This window comes from Lepidochelys kempii, chromosome 2, assembly GCF_965140265.1.
Source record: "Lepidochelys kempii isolate rLepKem1 chromosome 2, rLepKem1.hap2, whole genome shotgun sequence".
Classification (NCBI taxonomy): Eukaryota; Metazoa; Chordata; order Testudines; family Cheloniidae; genus Lepidochelys; species Lepidochelys kempii.
In genome coordinates, this window is record NC_133257.1 from 141,315,636 (window position 1) to 141,333,117 (window position 17,482).

General features: G+C 43.6%; 1 protein-coding gene across 6 annotated transcripts in view; it reads left to right on the forward strand.

The window, feature by feature from the left end:
* CTNND2 (catenin delta 2) overlaps window positions 1-17,482 on the forward strand; it is a 1,187,410-nt gene that overhangs the window by 936,665 nt on the left and 233,263 nt on the right. For all 6 annotated transcript variants that reach the window (XM_073332333.1, XM_073332332.1, XM_073332334.1 and 3 more), the window contains one exon: window positions 7,669-7,882. In XM_073332333.1, the coding sequence (XP_073188434.1) occupies window positions 7,669-7,882 (214 nt within the window). The remainder of the gene's footprint in view (window positions 1-7,668; window positions 7,883-17,482) is intronic.

Genomic DNA, 17,482 nt, shown 5'->3' on the forward strand with positions numbered 1-17,482 from the left:
AAAAATATATTTTCTTGTTTAGCTTACTGTGTTGGTGGTCTCATTCTGAAATTTCATTAGTGCACCTCATATGCTTGTATCTGTTTTCCTTCTCAAAGCATCGAGAGTATTTTTAATCAGCATAATCTCAATAAAGCTAGATATAGAATTTGTCTAGCAAGTAGAACATGGAGTAAGAAGAAGAAATCAAAATATATTAATCCAGATAGAGACAGATTGTATGGCTGATAGTATTGTCCCTGAAAGGGAACTTAATGTGTTTTGGGGAAGATCCTCTGGGATTCTTCAAAATATAATTCCTTATTTGGCCAATTCAAGTATCACTGAGGATTTTGCAGAAGGAAGATCTTCTTCCTTTCTGGCTGTCAGGATCACAAATGGGGTGTGAGCAGTAGATCCTAATGGTCATAACCATGGGGTTGGCGAGGCCTGGAGTTTAGAGTGGGGCAGAGCCGGAGTCAAGAATCAGGGCCCTGGGACACCCGGCAGTGTAGGTGAGAGCAGAGCTGAAGGTCAGAGCCAGGGATCAGGAGCTGAATGCCAGAGCCAGTGGCTAAGGTAGACACATGGTCAGGAAGCCGAGCTGGGGATTGGAGCTAGGGGTATCAAGTATGGAGAAGTTCAGGAACTGCAACGGGCACAAGAGCACGCTGGGCATGAGCAGGAAGCAGGATCTAATGTACTTGGAACACACTACGCAGCCAGCAAGCTCTGGTTGCTTCTGGGACAAGTAGTAGCTTAGTTCCACCCCTCCACCAATCAGTAAGTGCAGTCAATCAGGCAGCCCCTGCCAGCATCAGCTGTGTCCTGTGTGTTGCTAAGAGACTGATTCTGCTGCAGCTGGCTTCCTGACACCGGGGACTGAGTACACTCTCTCAGGCTTGGTGCACACTGGGAATTTACATCAGCATAAAAATCCATACCCCTGAGAGACATATAGTGACTGAACCCTGGTATAGACAGTGACAGATTGACAGAAGAATTCTTCCATCAACCTAGCTACTACCTTTCTGGGAGGTGAATTACCTATCCTGGTGGGAGAACCCCTCTCAGTACTACAACTTGATCCTGAAACCTTGGGACCTGAATTCTGATCTATTGCACAGCAGTGAGACTTGGGCCCAATGGGGCTGAAAGTTTTACTATCTTGGATTAAAACCTTGGCCCCTCTCCATCTTTTTTTGTACCATTCTGGCTTACACAGACAGTTGATGATTCCCCTTGCATAGGGGAATATCCAGCTAGCATAAAGCTAGCACGGCTGTCCTATGCCACCTGGTTATAGCCCCTCAGTTTATGGGATGTAGGCCAGAGCACTTCATGCACCAGTGATCCTGGATTGGCAGAACAGTCCCTCAGGGGATCATTATGATCCTGCATAATTAGAGTATCACTAACAATGTTCTAAATTGCACAAGGGACCCACAGCTGCCCCCGGGATGGCAGCAGGAGATCTCTACCTTCCCCCCTTTTTGGATCCTGCACTGTCTCCAGCCATAATTATTCTCAATTTGAACCTGGAGTTCTCAGCATTAGTATATACACAGATGTAAGTGTATTTTGTCAGTTATAGTAAGGAGGTGTTTCATCCTCCTAAGTCTGGGTAACAAGAGTACTAGTATCTTGAAAATCAGTTGCACATGCATTATAAGGTATTATTTTTATATGCACCACATATTTACGATTAGAACACAAAAGCTCAGCACTGGAGGTGATATTAGGGTAGTTAGAAAAAATGTGCTTTATCTTTCCATCCAAAATCCCCAGAATGCTCTTTTAATTTAAACACATACATTAGAACCCATTCTTAGTTGGCTAATCCATAAACCCAATTAATTCACACAAAATGTCCCCTCCTTTCAATAAGCACAACCTGAGACTGGAGGTGTCACTAAATTAAAAATGTAGGCATAGAATGCATGTTATAAATATTGAACTATACAAGTTATCTTTTGAGAAATATTATACTGAAATGAATACGTGGTCATTCTGAAAAAAAATACATCCCCTGATAAATCTGATTGGTAATCTACTGTACCAGAAAAATAAACTGTCAAAAAAGTCACGAACTTAATGTCATACAGCTATATCAAGAGTATCCACATTGGCTCTGACACTTCTTCTTTTTATAATGTCAATGGATATGTTGCATGTTGACCGCATATATACTTAATTTACCTAGTGATAGAGTAAGCCATTGACACTGATAAATTTCTTAGAAGAAACACACTGAGAGCTGACCATGATTTGTTCATCACTGAAGCTAGTTCACCAATCAATGATACAGATGAAACAGCCATGGAAACTGATATATTACCTTTCCAAAAGTCTCCTGTTATGTGACAATAGGGAGCTCACTGTTAGGAAAATAGTGACACAATGTAGAAGTTGTTTAGTCATTACATGTGAATGCATTCAGGTGTAGTTCAGTGGCACCATCATATATACACACAGAGTTGTGGATATAGGTGAACATCAATATATCAATTATTGCTACTGTAATTTGAGTACCGCTGGGGCAAGAAACCAACAGTTGTTGTTGTAGAAAGGGAAAAAACATAGGGGCAAGCAACCATGTTGCCTGGCCAAAGTGAAAATTATTCCAAGACCGCCTCCTTAAGTAGCAGGTATGGTTTATGTTTTTGATATAATATAGGTCATTCCAGTGGGTTATTCTGCAATGGATTTGTGTAAAAGAGTGCAGAGTTTGGCCCCTGAGTTTTAGGTGATCCAGTGCTACACTAATCATTTGTGGTGGTGAGCAAACAGCCTGTCTGCATACATGCTCCTTTTGCCTTGTGAATGAAGTAAAAAAGCAGCCACTTGTGTATTAGTAAGTATTGCACCTAACAATTATCTCATCATCTCACCTGAAGAGAGGCACAGCGCAAACCCTTGTCAGTTTTTATGTCCATATAGAGTAGGTTCTGAACCTTAGCTTATGCAAATCATCATGTATCTGTCTATTAAGGTACCTTAGGCCAAAGATCTATTGAAGTCAGTGAAGCTATAACAGTTTACAACAGCTGAGTATTTGCCTCTGGAACTCAGGATGTCTGACTTCTCTGAGCTATGTCTGAAACTCCTTCTAGGACCACGAGCAAATTATTTTAGTTTCCTGTGCCTCAGTTTCTCTAACTGTAAACAGGAGATAATAATCCTTCGTTATACCGCATAAGAGGGTTATGAGTCTTAATTAACTAATGTTTATAGAGACTGGGGATGTTCATCTATACTAATTTTATGATTATGTGACGTACCTGTTAAGATAGTCAATGCATAGCTATATTGGGCTATTGGAAGGTGGGAATTTACTGCTACAGTTTAATAGTGAGCTGTTGGGTAAAAAAGTAAGGAGGCAACACAATAGTCCAGGTAAGGAACAGGATGGCAAACCCTCAAAAGTCAACAGCTGAGCTGTGAAGAGGTGATTTTCAGGCTCCTATACAAGTGACTCAGCCGCTTTGCTGAGGCAACAAGCTTAGAGATCAAAATGACACACAAAAAAAGTTGCGGGTGGGTGAGTTGTCAACAGCTGCTCCAGGGAAGTTGCTGATGGGAGACACAGATGTAGAGTTACTGACAACAGCATCTGCAGTGGGAGAGTTTCTCTCTCCCAGCCCAGAGGTGGAGGTACCTGACCTAAGTAGAACTTACCAAAACATGCGAGGGAATGTTAAGGTTTAGGTAAGTTCCAAGGCATTTAGGCTTGTGTTTACTCATCTGTAAAATAGGGATAATGACCTACTTTGTAATGCACCTTAAGCCCTGCTGATGGAAAAACACAATATAAGAGCTAGGTGGTATTATTATTAATTATTAGTGTTGTGGCTATCATGCTATATTGTTCACTTTTATCTGATTGCTATATATCTTTGGGTGAATGTACAGTACGTTTGTTTTGAATAATCTGTTTCGTATCCCTGTAATCAGCCACTGGTCAGAGATTCCCAGAGGGAAGTTGCTTGCAGGTACCCAGTCCATTCGGGCCTGATGAGTTATCATGGTTGGAAACAGGGGGGGGGCTTGCCACCTAGGGATCCAGTCTAAGAGTGGTGCAACTGCAGGTTCCACCCAGAGGGAGGTGAAGGTAGCAAAACCTATCACCTAAGCCATGCGCTCGAGAAGGATTGCCAAGGGGGAATGGGGTCTAAGGCACCATTCTCCCTGCAACTGTGACAGTCCAGTTGGTAAAAAGTGTGTGTGTGTGTGGGGGGGGAGAATAGTGGGGTGTATCCTGATGATCCAATCTAGAGCAGGGTGAACCACAGGGTCCCACTCTGGGAGAGGTTCACTTGGAAATAATGTCCGTGCACAGACTGGGACAGAGATCACAGGTGCTGTGACAGAGCCCCCTTTGAGGTCATCAGATGAGTTATATCACATACATGAAAAGAAAAGGAGGACTTGTGGCCCCTTAGAGACTAACCAATTTATCTGAGCATGAGCTTTCGTGAGCTACAGCTCACTTCATCGGATGCATACCGTGGAAACTGCAGAAGGTGTTTAATATAAGCTGTTACCAGCAGGAGAGTGGGGTGGGAGGAGGTATTGTTTCATGGTCTCTGTGTATATAATGTCTTCTGCAGTTTCCACAGTATGCATCCGATGAAGTGAGCTGTAGCTCACGAAAGCTCATGCTCAAATAAATTGGTTAGTCTCTAAGGTGCCACAAGTACTCCTTTTCTTTTTGCGAATACAGACTAACACGGCTGTTACTCTGAAACCTGTCACGTATATGAAAAATGTTTATTCTAGGTGTACTTGCTTGAAATTCCTTTTTGTTCCCATCACTATTTCAATCTTTTTCTAAGCAATCATTGAAGTACTTATCAAAAATCATTTTGCACATATTTTATTTTAAAACCCTCTGATCCAGCCCTATGATCTCTGTTTTTCATTCCATTGTTACTGATGTCACACATCATAGCAAAACGAGTGATACACTGGGTATATTTTCTATTAATCCAAATGTTTTCTCTCATTATCTTTTATCAAATCACATCTCAGTACTTCATGTACCTTTTACTGAACTGATGTATCAAGTTTAGTGCTTGATATATTAAGTTCAGTTCTTAGTCTATTTCAGTAAATGTTGCATATTGAGTCAAGTGGGTGATGTAGCTGTTCCTCATGCAACACATCAGGTTTGAAAATATGATTTATTAGAAAAAGCTGACATGTTTGATTCAAAGGGTTGGTGATGGATTCAAGAGTGAATATTTCTCCTCAGTAAAAGTATCTGATTTAGAAAGTGGCAAATACCTTTCATTGCAAATGATCATATTTGCAGTAGTTGAGTTTTGGATCAGTCAGATATATTGCAGAACATATTCTTTATCTGTTTTTCTGTTTTCTGAACTGAAAGGCATCAGTGTTCCTCCAGGTTGCACACAAGCACAGAGTGACAGAGAGATGAATGAACTCCTGACATGAGTCTGATGTTATGTACCATTATCCATTCACAACCATAGTCAACCTCTGGTTTTACCACTGACCAATGTGCTTTATAGATAGTCTACAGAATGCCTAGACAGGTGAACACCATGTAGGGAACACTGAATGGCAATTAATACTCTGGGAAAAATATAGGCTATCTTCAAATAATTACTATCTGCCTTCTGTACCTAGGCTTTGTTACCACAGTGCTGCATACATTAAAGTGTTATTAATTTAAATACTTTATTCTTTGTAATGTGAATATTATATGGACGAGAGTGTTCTCTTCTGTAAACTGCAAAAAAAAAAAAAATTAACACGATGTACCTGCATCTCTCTATTGAGGCACTTTGTATTATATGATTCATATCCTAAAACAATGATGTGATGATGTGCCATAGTACATAGGGAGCAGAAAAGTGATGACTCTTATTTCACTAGCATATAATTTTTAATGCTCAAATTTTGACACTGAAAAAGGTACATATTTTAAAAGGAATGAAAGTGTCTTGCATTCTTGGTTTCAGATAAATTGACTAAATGTATGAACACACACAACATTATTCATACTTTAACAAATAATTATAATTTACTACATAAGAATGTATGGACCAGTGGTCTATTAGCCCAGTATCCTGTCTTCCAACAGTGGTCAGTGCCAAATGATTCAGAGGGAATGAACAGAACAAGACAATTACTTAGTGATCCAGCCTCTGTCACCCACTCACAGCTTCTGGCAGTCAGAGGTTTAGGGACACACAGATCATGGGGTTGCACCTCTGACCATCTTGGCTAATAGCCATTGATAGACGTATCCTTCGTGAACTTATTTCATTATTTTTTGAACCAAATTATACTTTTGGCCTTTACAACATCTCCTGGAAATAAATTCCAGATGTTGACTGAGTTATATGAAAAAGTGCTCCCCATGTTTGTTTTAAACCTGCTATTTATTAATTTCATTGAGTGGTCCTTGGTTCGTGCATTATGTGAAGGAGTAAATAACATTTCCTTTTAGTCACTTTCTCCACACCATTCATGATTTTATAAACCTCTATCATATCCCTGCTTAGTTCCAATCTTTTTAACTTCTCCAGATATGGAAACTATTCCAGACCCCTAATCATTTTTATTGCCCTTTTTTGTACTTTTTCCAATTCTATTTTTTTTTTTGAGCTGGGATGACCAGACCTGCATTCAGTATTCTAGGTGTAGGCATATCATGGATTTATATAGTGGCATTATGATATTTTCTGTCTTATTAATTATCCCTTTCCTAATGGATACAGACACTCTGTTAGCTTTTTTGACAGCCGCTTGTACAATGATCAGATGTTTTTAGAGAACTATCGATAATGACGTCAAGATCTGTTTCTAGAATGGTAACAGCTAATTTAGTCCCCATCATTTTGTATGTATAGTTGTGATTATGTTTTCCAATGTGAATTACTTTGCGTTTATCAACATTGAATTTCATCTGCCATTTTGTTGCCCAGCCACCCAGTTTAGTGAAATCCCTTGTAACTCTTTGTAGTCAGCTTTGGACTTAATTATCTTGAGTAATTTTGCATCATCTGCAAACTTTGCCTCCTCACTGTTTACCATTTTCTCCAGATCAGTTATGAATATGTTGAAATGGTTTTATATCTTTTAATCAGTTACTGATCAGTGAGAGGACCTTCCATCTTATCCCATGACTGGTTACTTTGCTTAAGAGCCTTTGGTGTGGAATCTTGTCAAAGGCTGTCTGAAAGTTCAGGCATACTATATCACCCTTACCCTCATGTTTATTGACCCCATCAAAGGATTCTAATAGATTGGTGAGGCACAATTTCTCTTTACAAAAGCCGTGTTGACTCTTCTGCAACATGTTCTGTTCAGCTTTGTTTCTGACAATTCTGTTCTTTACTATAGTTTCAACCAATTTGCCTGGTAATGAAATTAGGCTTACTGGACCAATGCAGAAGTCCCTTGTTGAGACAACTGTTTTGGCTCCTCATTGTTTTAGTTGCTTTAACAGTTGTCCAGAATCTTCACTGGAACGAGCTTTGCTTTCAATGTTATCAGAGGGAAGGAGCCAGCACCATATCAACTTGCAGCTGTTCTTGGACCACAAGCAAGTGCTATGCATACTCTTAATTTGAGCACCACTATCTATTAAACTGAATAATGTGTGCACTGCACCTGCTCGTTCCCTAATACCTTGGTTGTCACTTTTGGCTGTTTCAGATAAGAAGACAAGGAGGAATACAGTTACTGGTGGACCTGTTGGATCATCGAATGACAGAAGTCCACCGTAGTGCCTGTGGAGCTTTGAGAAACTTGGTGTATGGGAAAGCAAATGATGATAACAAAATTTCTCTGAAAAACTGTGGTGGTATCCCAGCATTAGTACGCTTGCTCCGCAAGACTACAGATTTGGAAATCAGAGAACTGGTCACAGGTTTGATTCTATGTATTTTTTTCATGAATATCAAGTGCTAACTAGGTCCTAGCTCAGTACTATTTGTGCAGCACAGTGATGTGTATCAGATGCTCCATAAATTACCTTTTGCTTTATCACTATCTTCCCTACTTTCAGGTTCTTGGACAAGCGAAATATTGACTGACTCCAATCAATATTTAACTGACACTTACTGAAGCAGCAGTGATTTCCTGAGCTGGTTCACTGTTTTTGTCCCCCCACTAGTGGAGAACTGTGTTGATGTGATTGCATTCTATACGCAGGTTATTCTTGGTGCTAGCAACTCCATCATTGGGTATGCGTTCCCCCTTTTACCTTGTAATTCTTCAGAGTGGAGTTATGCTGCACCATATCCTAAGTAGTGCAAAGCCTGCTTGACTCTTCTTTGCTTCTTATAGATGTAACTTTAGCGCCCTCGTGGCCAAGATGGAGTCTGCTCCTGTAGGCTGCCAGGGCCGGTGCAAGGATATTTTGCGCCCTAGGCAAAACTTCCACCTTGCGCCCCTCCACCCCTCCCCGGGGAGCATCGCTTATTATAAACTTTCAAAAATGAATACTGCACAATGATTAAGAGATCAAGATGACTTTTCCTTAAAATTAAGCAATGTTGATTGTAATCGAAAATACTCTTTTTAGTCATGTATACTTCCTTCCTTCATATCAAAATGTACTACATTTTATTCTACCTTTAGAATATCCAATTATTGTTAATAAAATTTATAAAATTAGAATGGCGGATACTCCGTCATACAGCAACAACTGACAATATCAATATAACAGATTTCAACAACCTACACACGGATATTCGCACATGATAAACATATACACTCAAATACTAAACATACACACACAATTGACACAAAGTATTAGCGAAATGATGCAGCAGCAATTGCCAGAGTCTTTGATCTGAAACAACTCAACAAAAATAGTTAGCCTCAGTCGACAAGTTCCAAAAACTAGTAAACGTAGCATGATAAAACAGCCTGTCAGAACGGGTAATGGCTGCGTGCGACGAGAAGAATGACATCATTGCCACTTTGTACCATAGTGAAGCAGTACGCTTGTGCCCGCACCGCAGAGCTGGCGTAGGCTATAGCTAGAATGTACAAGAGAATGACAAGTTAAAATGCAATTTCAACGACGTTTCTCTTTTCTTTATTCATTCGTTTTCCAGCAATAGTGTAAAAAAAAATTTGGGGCACCACTTTTTGGTGCCCCCAAATCTTGGCGGCCGCCTATATCGCCTAGTGGTTACACCGGCCCTGCAGGCAGTGCTGGCCAAAAGACGGCGCGCGCAGGAAAAATTCCTTGCACCCCAGGGGCACCTGTGCCAAACCCCCCAAAGTGAACACACCCACCCCCAGGAAAAGTACAATGGATATAACAAAGGGAGATATTTATTTGCCGAGGGATGAGAGGAGAAAAGCAACAAGAGGAAATGTAGGGGGAGCAGTAGAACAGGGTTGCATCGAAACCAAGGCCGCACAGGCTCAATGGTAGCACAGTCTGAAAGGGCTGACACCGAGCAATGTGTCTTCACACAGAGTTCAGGAGTCCTGAGCAAAGTTCCAGTTCAATGGTGAGTCTTGGGTGCTCCTGCTCGTCTTCCGCACCAGTGAACTTTCCCCAACCAACCCCTCCGGTGCTCCCTTCTTCCACTCTCTGCAAAGCTACACAGAGCAACAACCTCCCCACTTAAGCTAGCAGCCTCCCTCTTTATTCCCAATGCAGAGTCACAAGCCCCAGTACTCACCGCCCCATGCAGCTCTGGGCAGCAGTGATACTGGGTCCAGCTCCGGCCTGTCCTTCTTAGGCGATTCCTCCCTGGCACAGTGCTCCTCCTGGCTCCTGTCCTGGGGTGTCCCCGATCAGCCGCCCTGTCCTTCCCAAGCTTCAGACAGGTTCTCTCCCCTTCACTTTGTCCAGGGCCTCCCGGCTGCAGCCCTTCTCTCCCGGGGCTTCAGAGCCACACCCCAAGTTTCCCTCCTTTTTCTCACTGTTCCCCCTCCCCACAGGAAAAAGATTTAAGGGGGCCATGCTCTCTAAACCCCAAGGAGTTACATAGAAATATATGTGGGGGAAGTATGTTGAGGATATGGGTAGTGTTTTCTTTCACTGTGAAAATGGCATACTGAACAGCGTATACTGTAAGTACAGAGAGCAGAGTTTGGTAAAGAGATTATTTCATAGGATGACAAAGTAAAATCTGGTCTGCAATTGTTTCTGGAGTTGCTTTGTTTTTAGTTCAGTGTGAGTACTGGTTTTTGAGCTACACAGCAAAAGAACAAACAAAATCCCTCACTATTAAATTCTTCGTGTTTTAAATATTTTTGGCTAAAGCCACCCTAATTTAAACTAAATATTAAGAGGAGTTACTTCTTTTTAGGGATTTTTATGTGTGTTTTGGTGCTAGGGTGAAAAGTACACAACTGAAAGGATACTTGAAATATGCTGTACACAGTGTTTCAGTGGGCCGAGATAGGTAGCATGAAAATGAGATATAAAGCTTCTTTTCCTCAGGTTGTTTTTGTCCAGCAGAAATGAGAAGTGGCAATGAGGCATAATCAGTTGTCTGAGTGCTGGTTACACATGAACATTACTTATTTTTTCGCTCCTATTTGCAGTATATCGCAAACTTCCCTTTCTATAGAGTGGGGCCCTCTCTCAGTGATGACTGTACATGAGCAGAGTTCACTTTTCATAAAGCTTTGTTATGTTACATCAGCTCCCCCTGCAAGAAGAGGTGCTTGCAAATATGTGAAAGAATATATGTTAAACAAAAAACCATATGAAGATTTTTAAATCCTCTGTAATTTGACCCTTCACTTGGCTATTAAAGTGTCAGTGATGTGAAAATTAATGTCATGTTACAAATCAAAAATCTTAAGATCTCTTTCGTTTTTTACAGCATCCATATCTCCATTGAAACTTTTTTTTACTAATGGATATGATAAAAATTCTAGTATTTAGTGATCCCAGGATCTATCTACACACACACCCCTCCCCACTTTTTCAGAAGATCATCCACCATTTAAGACAATTGATAACATCAGCCATGTGTAGACTCAGAATTTCCTTGCTCGAGGGTGCATTAATCAGCTCCATGATGTATTTTAAGTGTAGATTTTTGTATTTAATTTTGTTTCTTAATTATCACACCTTTCATCTCATACCTGTTATCCATGATTTCTTAGATTCTTCTTGTCAAGAAGATGCTGTGCTACATGGAGCTCTGATGGTGCATCCTGCTGAGTGACAGAATTACTGATAAACCTAATAAAGAGAAACTATTACTTTAGTTTCAACATATTTGTTCTGCTCTTGGTTGTGCTGTCTGACTCCTGACTTTAGGGAGCACTCGGCCTGCTTACTCTGAGCAAATGAGTAGCAAAGTGCTAATGAACTCCTTCAGCAGCTATAATGCAAGTTTCCATTGTATCTGTTGCTGTATTACTAAAGATATTGTGTAGCGATATGACAACTCACTGGTGCAGCATCTCCTGCTGGTCATGTGGGAATTAGCTCTTTCCAGCCTTCGGAGCACCCTCTGCAGGCCGGTGTCCCTCCTGGACCCCGGTGCCCTTTACCCTGGGGTTCTGCCCCAACAGTACCCCCCACACTCTGGGTCTCTCCTCCCTGGGAGAAACCCAACCCTCTGAACCCACCTTGCCTCAGTGGCGAGTGCCAGTCGTCATCTAACCCTCGCTCACTGGGGCAGACTGCAGTGCAATGGCCACTCATCATTGACAAGGGGTGAGGACCAGCTGCCTCCGCCTATTCCCAGGCTGCCCCTCTGCATCCCCAGTACCTTTCTGGGCCTTTACCAAGGCCTGCAGCCTGGGGTTTACCAGGCTGGAGCTCCCCAGCTCCCTTTGCCCTTCCCCAGCACGGGTCTGGGTCCCTGGGTCTGGGTCCCTGGCAGCTAGCCCTTCCCACTCCAGGGATAGAGTGAGACTCCTCTTTCTGCTTCTGGCTCACAGCCCTCTTCTAAGGGCCAGCTGGTCCCTGATTGAGCTGGCCACACCTGTGATAAGCTACTCACTCAGCTTTTCCCAGTCCTCTCCAGGGCTGTGTTTACTATTGGCTCCCCAAGGCAACCTTCTCCCAGGGCTGTTTTAACCCCTTCAGGGCTATAGCAGGGTGACCACCCCACTACAGAGCGTTATTATTCGATTTTTAAGAGAATAAGCTACCCTGTATATTCCATCCATTAAACAATATATCACGGAATTCTCACGCACTATCAGTGAAAGAAAATAATTAAGCTAACGTGCCCTCAGACTGGTTATCTTGAAACTATGTGATTGCTAATGACAGGTGTCAAACTCTGACCTCTAATAGTTGTCACCAGTAGCTGCAATGAAAGCTGTAGCTAAGAGGGAGGATCGCAGTCTGAAAGAGGACTAAGCATGTATAAAAGGAGAGAAATGAGTAGAGCAGGGCAGAGTGAAGCTGTTGAATGGAATCAAAGCCATTTGTAGCTCAGGATTTCGTTGCGTTTTTTACTGATTATATAGCCCACCGACTATATGTGGCCCATGGCTGTGTTTCTGTTCCTCTCTGTATGGGAGACGCTTTAGGTTTGATAATGAATTACTGGTAGTGCTAGTGCTCTACTGAGCTCCTATCCTAAGAAATGATGTTCACGGTGCCTCAGAGCTTGAATCCTTCAGTAGCCAGACTGGTATTGGGCGTCTTCATCAGGGCCCCCGCTTGCTCTCTGTAAGGACCCTGTAGCGTGGGAGCTGGCCCCAGTCAGATTTCTTCCCTTCTGTCCTTTCTGGAAAGGAGGAAATAACTCTCTCAATAGCCTCCTCCTGTAGTGGTGGAAGAAAGAATATTCCTTTGGTACTAAACCTAAGCTGGTGGTAGGTGCCGGGGAGAGGAAGCTTCTATTAGTTGCAGTCACCTCCTTGCATGGGGTGAATGGGAGATACTACCTCAGCAGATCCTCCTTTGGCTAGTGAGTGAATGTGTTGTATGTATCAACAATATACATAATAGAGAATTATGTAATGGGTCTGACTATATATAATGTTCGTTATCCATCCATGATACAGAAAATCTATTTTCATTCATTTTAGAGGGTATTATTGACTCCATCATAGTCCTATACCTGGCCCCCATTACCACAGTATCGCAGTGCCTCAGTATTTAATGTATTTATCATCACAACATCCCTGGGAGGTAGGGAAGTATCCCTGTCCCCATTTCACACATAGAGAATTGGAACACAGACACCCAGATCCACAAAAGGATTGAGGCGTTGTAACACTGAGCATCATAGTGCCTAAGGCCAAGTCTACACTACGGCCCTATGTTGGTCTGACTACATTGCTCAGCGGTGTGAAAAATCCACAGCACTGAGTGACATAGTTACAATGACCGAATTCCCCATGTAGACAGAGCTATGTCAACGGGACAGCTTCTCTCATCAACATAGCTACTGCCAGTGGGAGAGGTGGATTATCTATACCCATGGGAGAAGCTCTCCTATCTTCACTGAAGCGCGACAATGGTGCAGCTGCACTGGTGCAGCTATGCCACTGTAGCACTGTACATGAAGACGAGACCTAACTTTTAGGTGCCTAGAAAATCACAGGAACAAGACTGCAATCGACAAAGCCTAACTAAAGTGCCTAGGCTCCCTGTACAATATATGGGGAGAGACAGGTGCATGGAGTGACTGGAGTAGGGGCACTGGACCCTGGGTCTCCCACTCCCAGGGGGATGCCCTGACCACCAGGCTACATAGTCATTCTGTCTGTCTCTCTGACCCAGTGGCTGTTTCACTATGGTTAAATACTTAGTCATTGTCCTAGATGGAGAGAGAGTGTGTGAGCGTGGGAAAGGGAATGACTCTGTACTCCAGTAGTTAGTGCACTCAGCTAGGCGGCGGAAGACTCTGGGTCCAGTCCTCCTGCTCTAATGACTCTTTCACTATTTATCCACAGTGGAACAGCTTCAACAGGAGAGCCAGAGGGAGTTCTGAATCAGAATATCTCATAGCCAAGTGGTTGTGGCCCTGGGTGACCCCTGTTCAAATCCTTTCTCCCCCTCTGGCAGAGAAAGGGGGAACTGAGCCTGCGCCTCTCACATCCCAGGCAAGTGCTGTAAACACTGCACTAAAGGTTATGAAGCGGACATCATCACCTCCTCCTCTGCCCAGGTCTTGAAAGGGACCCAATCCAGTCGGGGATCTCTGAGCTTGCCTACCGAATCAGGCCCTGAGCACAAGTGAGGCAGCTGAACCCCCATCTTCTTCCCTGGCTTCTGAATAGCTCTGTGGCTTAGGTGGGAGATGGGGATTCAGATGCCTAGAGGGAGGCAACAGTGTGCACGCCCAGAAGCTGAAGCTTGGGCACCAAGTGAGTGTAGGCACCTGAAAGGTTTGCCAGTTTTATTGATCACAGCAGAGCCAAAACTGGGACTTAGGTAGCACGACACCTTTGTGGATTTGGGCCTAAGAGACTAACTGACCTCTCAAGGGTCACACAAGAAGTCTTTCGCAGAGCAGGGACTTGAACATAGGTCTTCCACAGCCCAGGCAAGGGCCCCAACCACTGGATCAGTCTTTCTACAATTATATTTATAGTAGAAGGAAGCATTTGGAATGTCCTGTAGCACTGAATTGTGGCTTCACCCTTTGTGAGCAGTGCACCCAATCCAAATTCATGTTGAGAAAGGATTTAAAATTGTTCTTCTTTGTAACTAACAAGGTGCTACAGTGTTAACATCTCTGTTCATGTTAATCCCAACAAATTAGCTCTTAAAATCTTTTGATTTATGTTTAAGCAAGCAATATTGAACATAAGGGGACTGCTCCTGGACTCTATGGCACTGTAAATAAGGCAGGAGGAATTGGAGTAAAAATAATGTAAATATCTACATACAAGTCACCGTATAACTAATTTTAAACTGCATACATGATACTTGTTTGGAACTAGTAAGGGAATAAACATGAATACATTTGAGAAGCCATGTGAGCAGACAAGAACAGAAAGACTCTTTCTAGCTTTTGGAATTTTTGTAGAGTAGGGGTTAGCAGGCCTTTTGCAAAATAAGAGAATTTTAAACTCTAGCCTTTGGCTTATATTTATATTCTGCAAATACACGCATGCCTATAAAACAGCTGGAGAGTTTACACTGTAAAATCTGTTTACAGTAGAATATATTTATCCATTGCCTAAATGAAGCTGTATACTGGATAATTTTCTTTCCTTAAAATGATTATTGTGAAAAGATGACCAGTATTTTATTTAAATCCTATTGGAGTCATTGTATTATGATTTTGCCTGTAATAATCTTATGCACATATTCTTCAAATTCAGATGCTGCATATGTTAATGTTCTTGAGAGTCTCACCCAGTTTAATTTTTCACTGTGATTTGCATTCATCTATGAAGATTATCAGTCTCACAGAAGATTTAACTAGTTGTTATAATCCCTGGTAATATGCAAGCTATTGAATGAGAGGAATTGTCTTTTCAGTATATTTTTCTCAATTCAAACTTTTATCTCATTCCTTTTTAAAGTTCCTTAATTTGCAGATGATTTCTATAAGAAATAAAATTTTATTCTCAGCTCACAAAGCATGATAGGATTTGCACAGTTGTAGCAAGACCCAGCTCCTGTCTGCCATTCTACTCTTCTTATGCCCAGGGCCAGATTTACACTTTGCGTGCCCCAAGCGTCCCCCTGCCTACAGCTGACATTCATGTTATCTGTGAAAAATGAAACAAAACCAAATATAAATGATAATTTAAATATTTATTCAATACAATAACAAAAATACATGTAATTAAAGCAATCAAATAGGTAGCAGGTAGGGTCCCCTGCTGCCCACGGCTTGGAGCTCCGGGAGCCCCGCCACCCGCAGCAGCTGGGAGCTGCAGTGGGCCCCGCTGCCCAAGGTGTCTGGGAGCTGCAGGGCTCCCCATCACGCATGGCGCCTGGAGCTCCGGGGGCCACCTGCCGCCTGCACCGGCCAGGAGCTTGCAGTCCCACACCACTCACGGTGGCTCAGATCCCCGCCGCCCGTGGCAGCCGGATCTGCAGGGTATCCCCACCGTCCGCGGCGGCTCAGAGTGCCAAACCGCCACGGTTGGCCAGGGTACCCCACCACTTTTAACTTTCTGTGTGGCGCGCTGCCAGACAGAAACACCACACACAACTGCCCAGTGCCCCATACAGACCTCCACCCCAACACAAAGAGACCTTCCCCACCCCCTCACTGCCCAGAGCCCCCACACAAACCTCCCAGAGACCCACTCTCTCGCGCCCTGCCCCCTGACCACACTCTCCGGCCCCGCTGGGAGGTGACTATGTCTGCCTGGCTGAGTGCACTGGCAGCACACCCAGGGCTGGTCGGGGATCACTCTGGCCCCTCAGGAGTGGCTCTACCAGCCAGGTTGGAGCAGGAACAGGGTCTGCCCAGGTCTGGCTCCCTCAAGACTCACTTGCCCTGCAGAGCCCCCTGCGTTGGACTGCAGAGCTCTTCCCCCGCCACAGGGGGCTGCTTCGCCTTCCCTGCAGGCAGTAGCATTCCAGCAGGGCTGTGTGGGGTCATCTCCCCCGCAGCCTGCCCCCTCCCTGCCAGGACCCAGGAGCGGCAAACTTTGAATTTTTAGGTGCCCCTAGAACTCTGGTACCCCAGGCACGTGCCTACTGTGCCTAAGTGGAAATCCGGCCCTGCTTATTCCCATACTAGCTCTTGGTCAGTCCATTGCCACTGCAGGGGAACAATAACACGATTTTCCCTTGTCCAGTTACTTTCGCCATTACCCTACTCCTGATTCAGCCTCCCTACAGTCACAGATCAGCTTATTTCTTTCCTCACAAGAGTGGTTATTCCAAATGTAACTGTCTGCACCTCCATTTTGCTTATTTAAAAGCAATTTATTGGTAAAATAAAGAACATAGAAAAGTATAGGAAAAATGGTTAAAGGAAAACACACCTTCGGTATTGTAACAAAGTTCGTGCTCTACCTTGGTGGGTCTTGCGCTTATTGGCAGATTTGCTCACCTTGGAGCTTCACGGCAGCCCTCAGTTTGGCCATTTTCGTGAACCCACAGTCCAGGCCAACTCCTCCTGTGCCTGACCAGGAGTTGGGAGGATTTGGGGGGAACCCGGGCCCGCCCTCTACTCCGGGTTCCAGCCCAGGGCCCTGTGGAATGCAGCTGGCCAGAGTGTCTCCTGGAACAGCTGTGCGACACCTACAACTCCCTGGGCTACTTCCCCATGGCCTCCTCCCAACACCTTCTTTATCCGCACCATAGGACCTTCCTCCTGGTGTCTGATAATGTTTGTACTCCTCAGTCCTCCAACAGTCCACGTTCTCACTCAGCTCCTAGTGCCTCTTGCTCCCAGCTCCTCACACGCACACCACAAACTGAAGTGAGCTCCTTTTTAAAACCCAGGTGCCCTGATTAGCCTGCCTTAATTGATTCTAGCAGCTTCTTGATTGGCTGTAGGTGTTCTTATCAGCCTGTCTTAATTGTCTCCAGAAGGTTCCTGATTGTTCCGGATTGTTCCTGGAACCCAGGAGAAAGGGACCTACTTAGCCTGGGGCTAATATA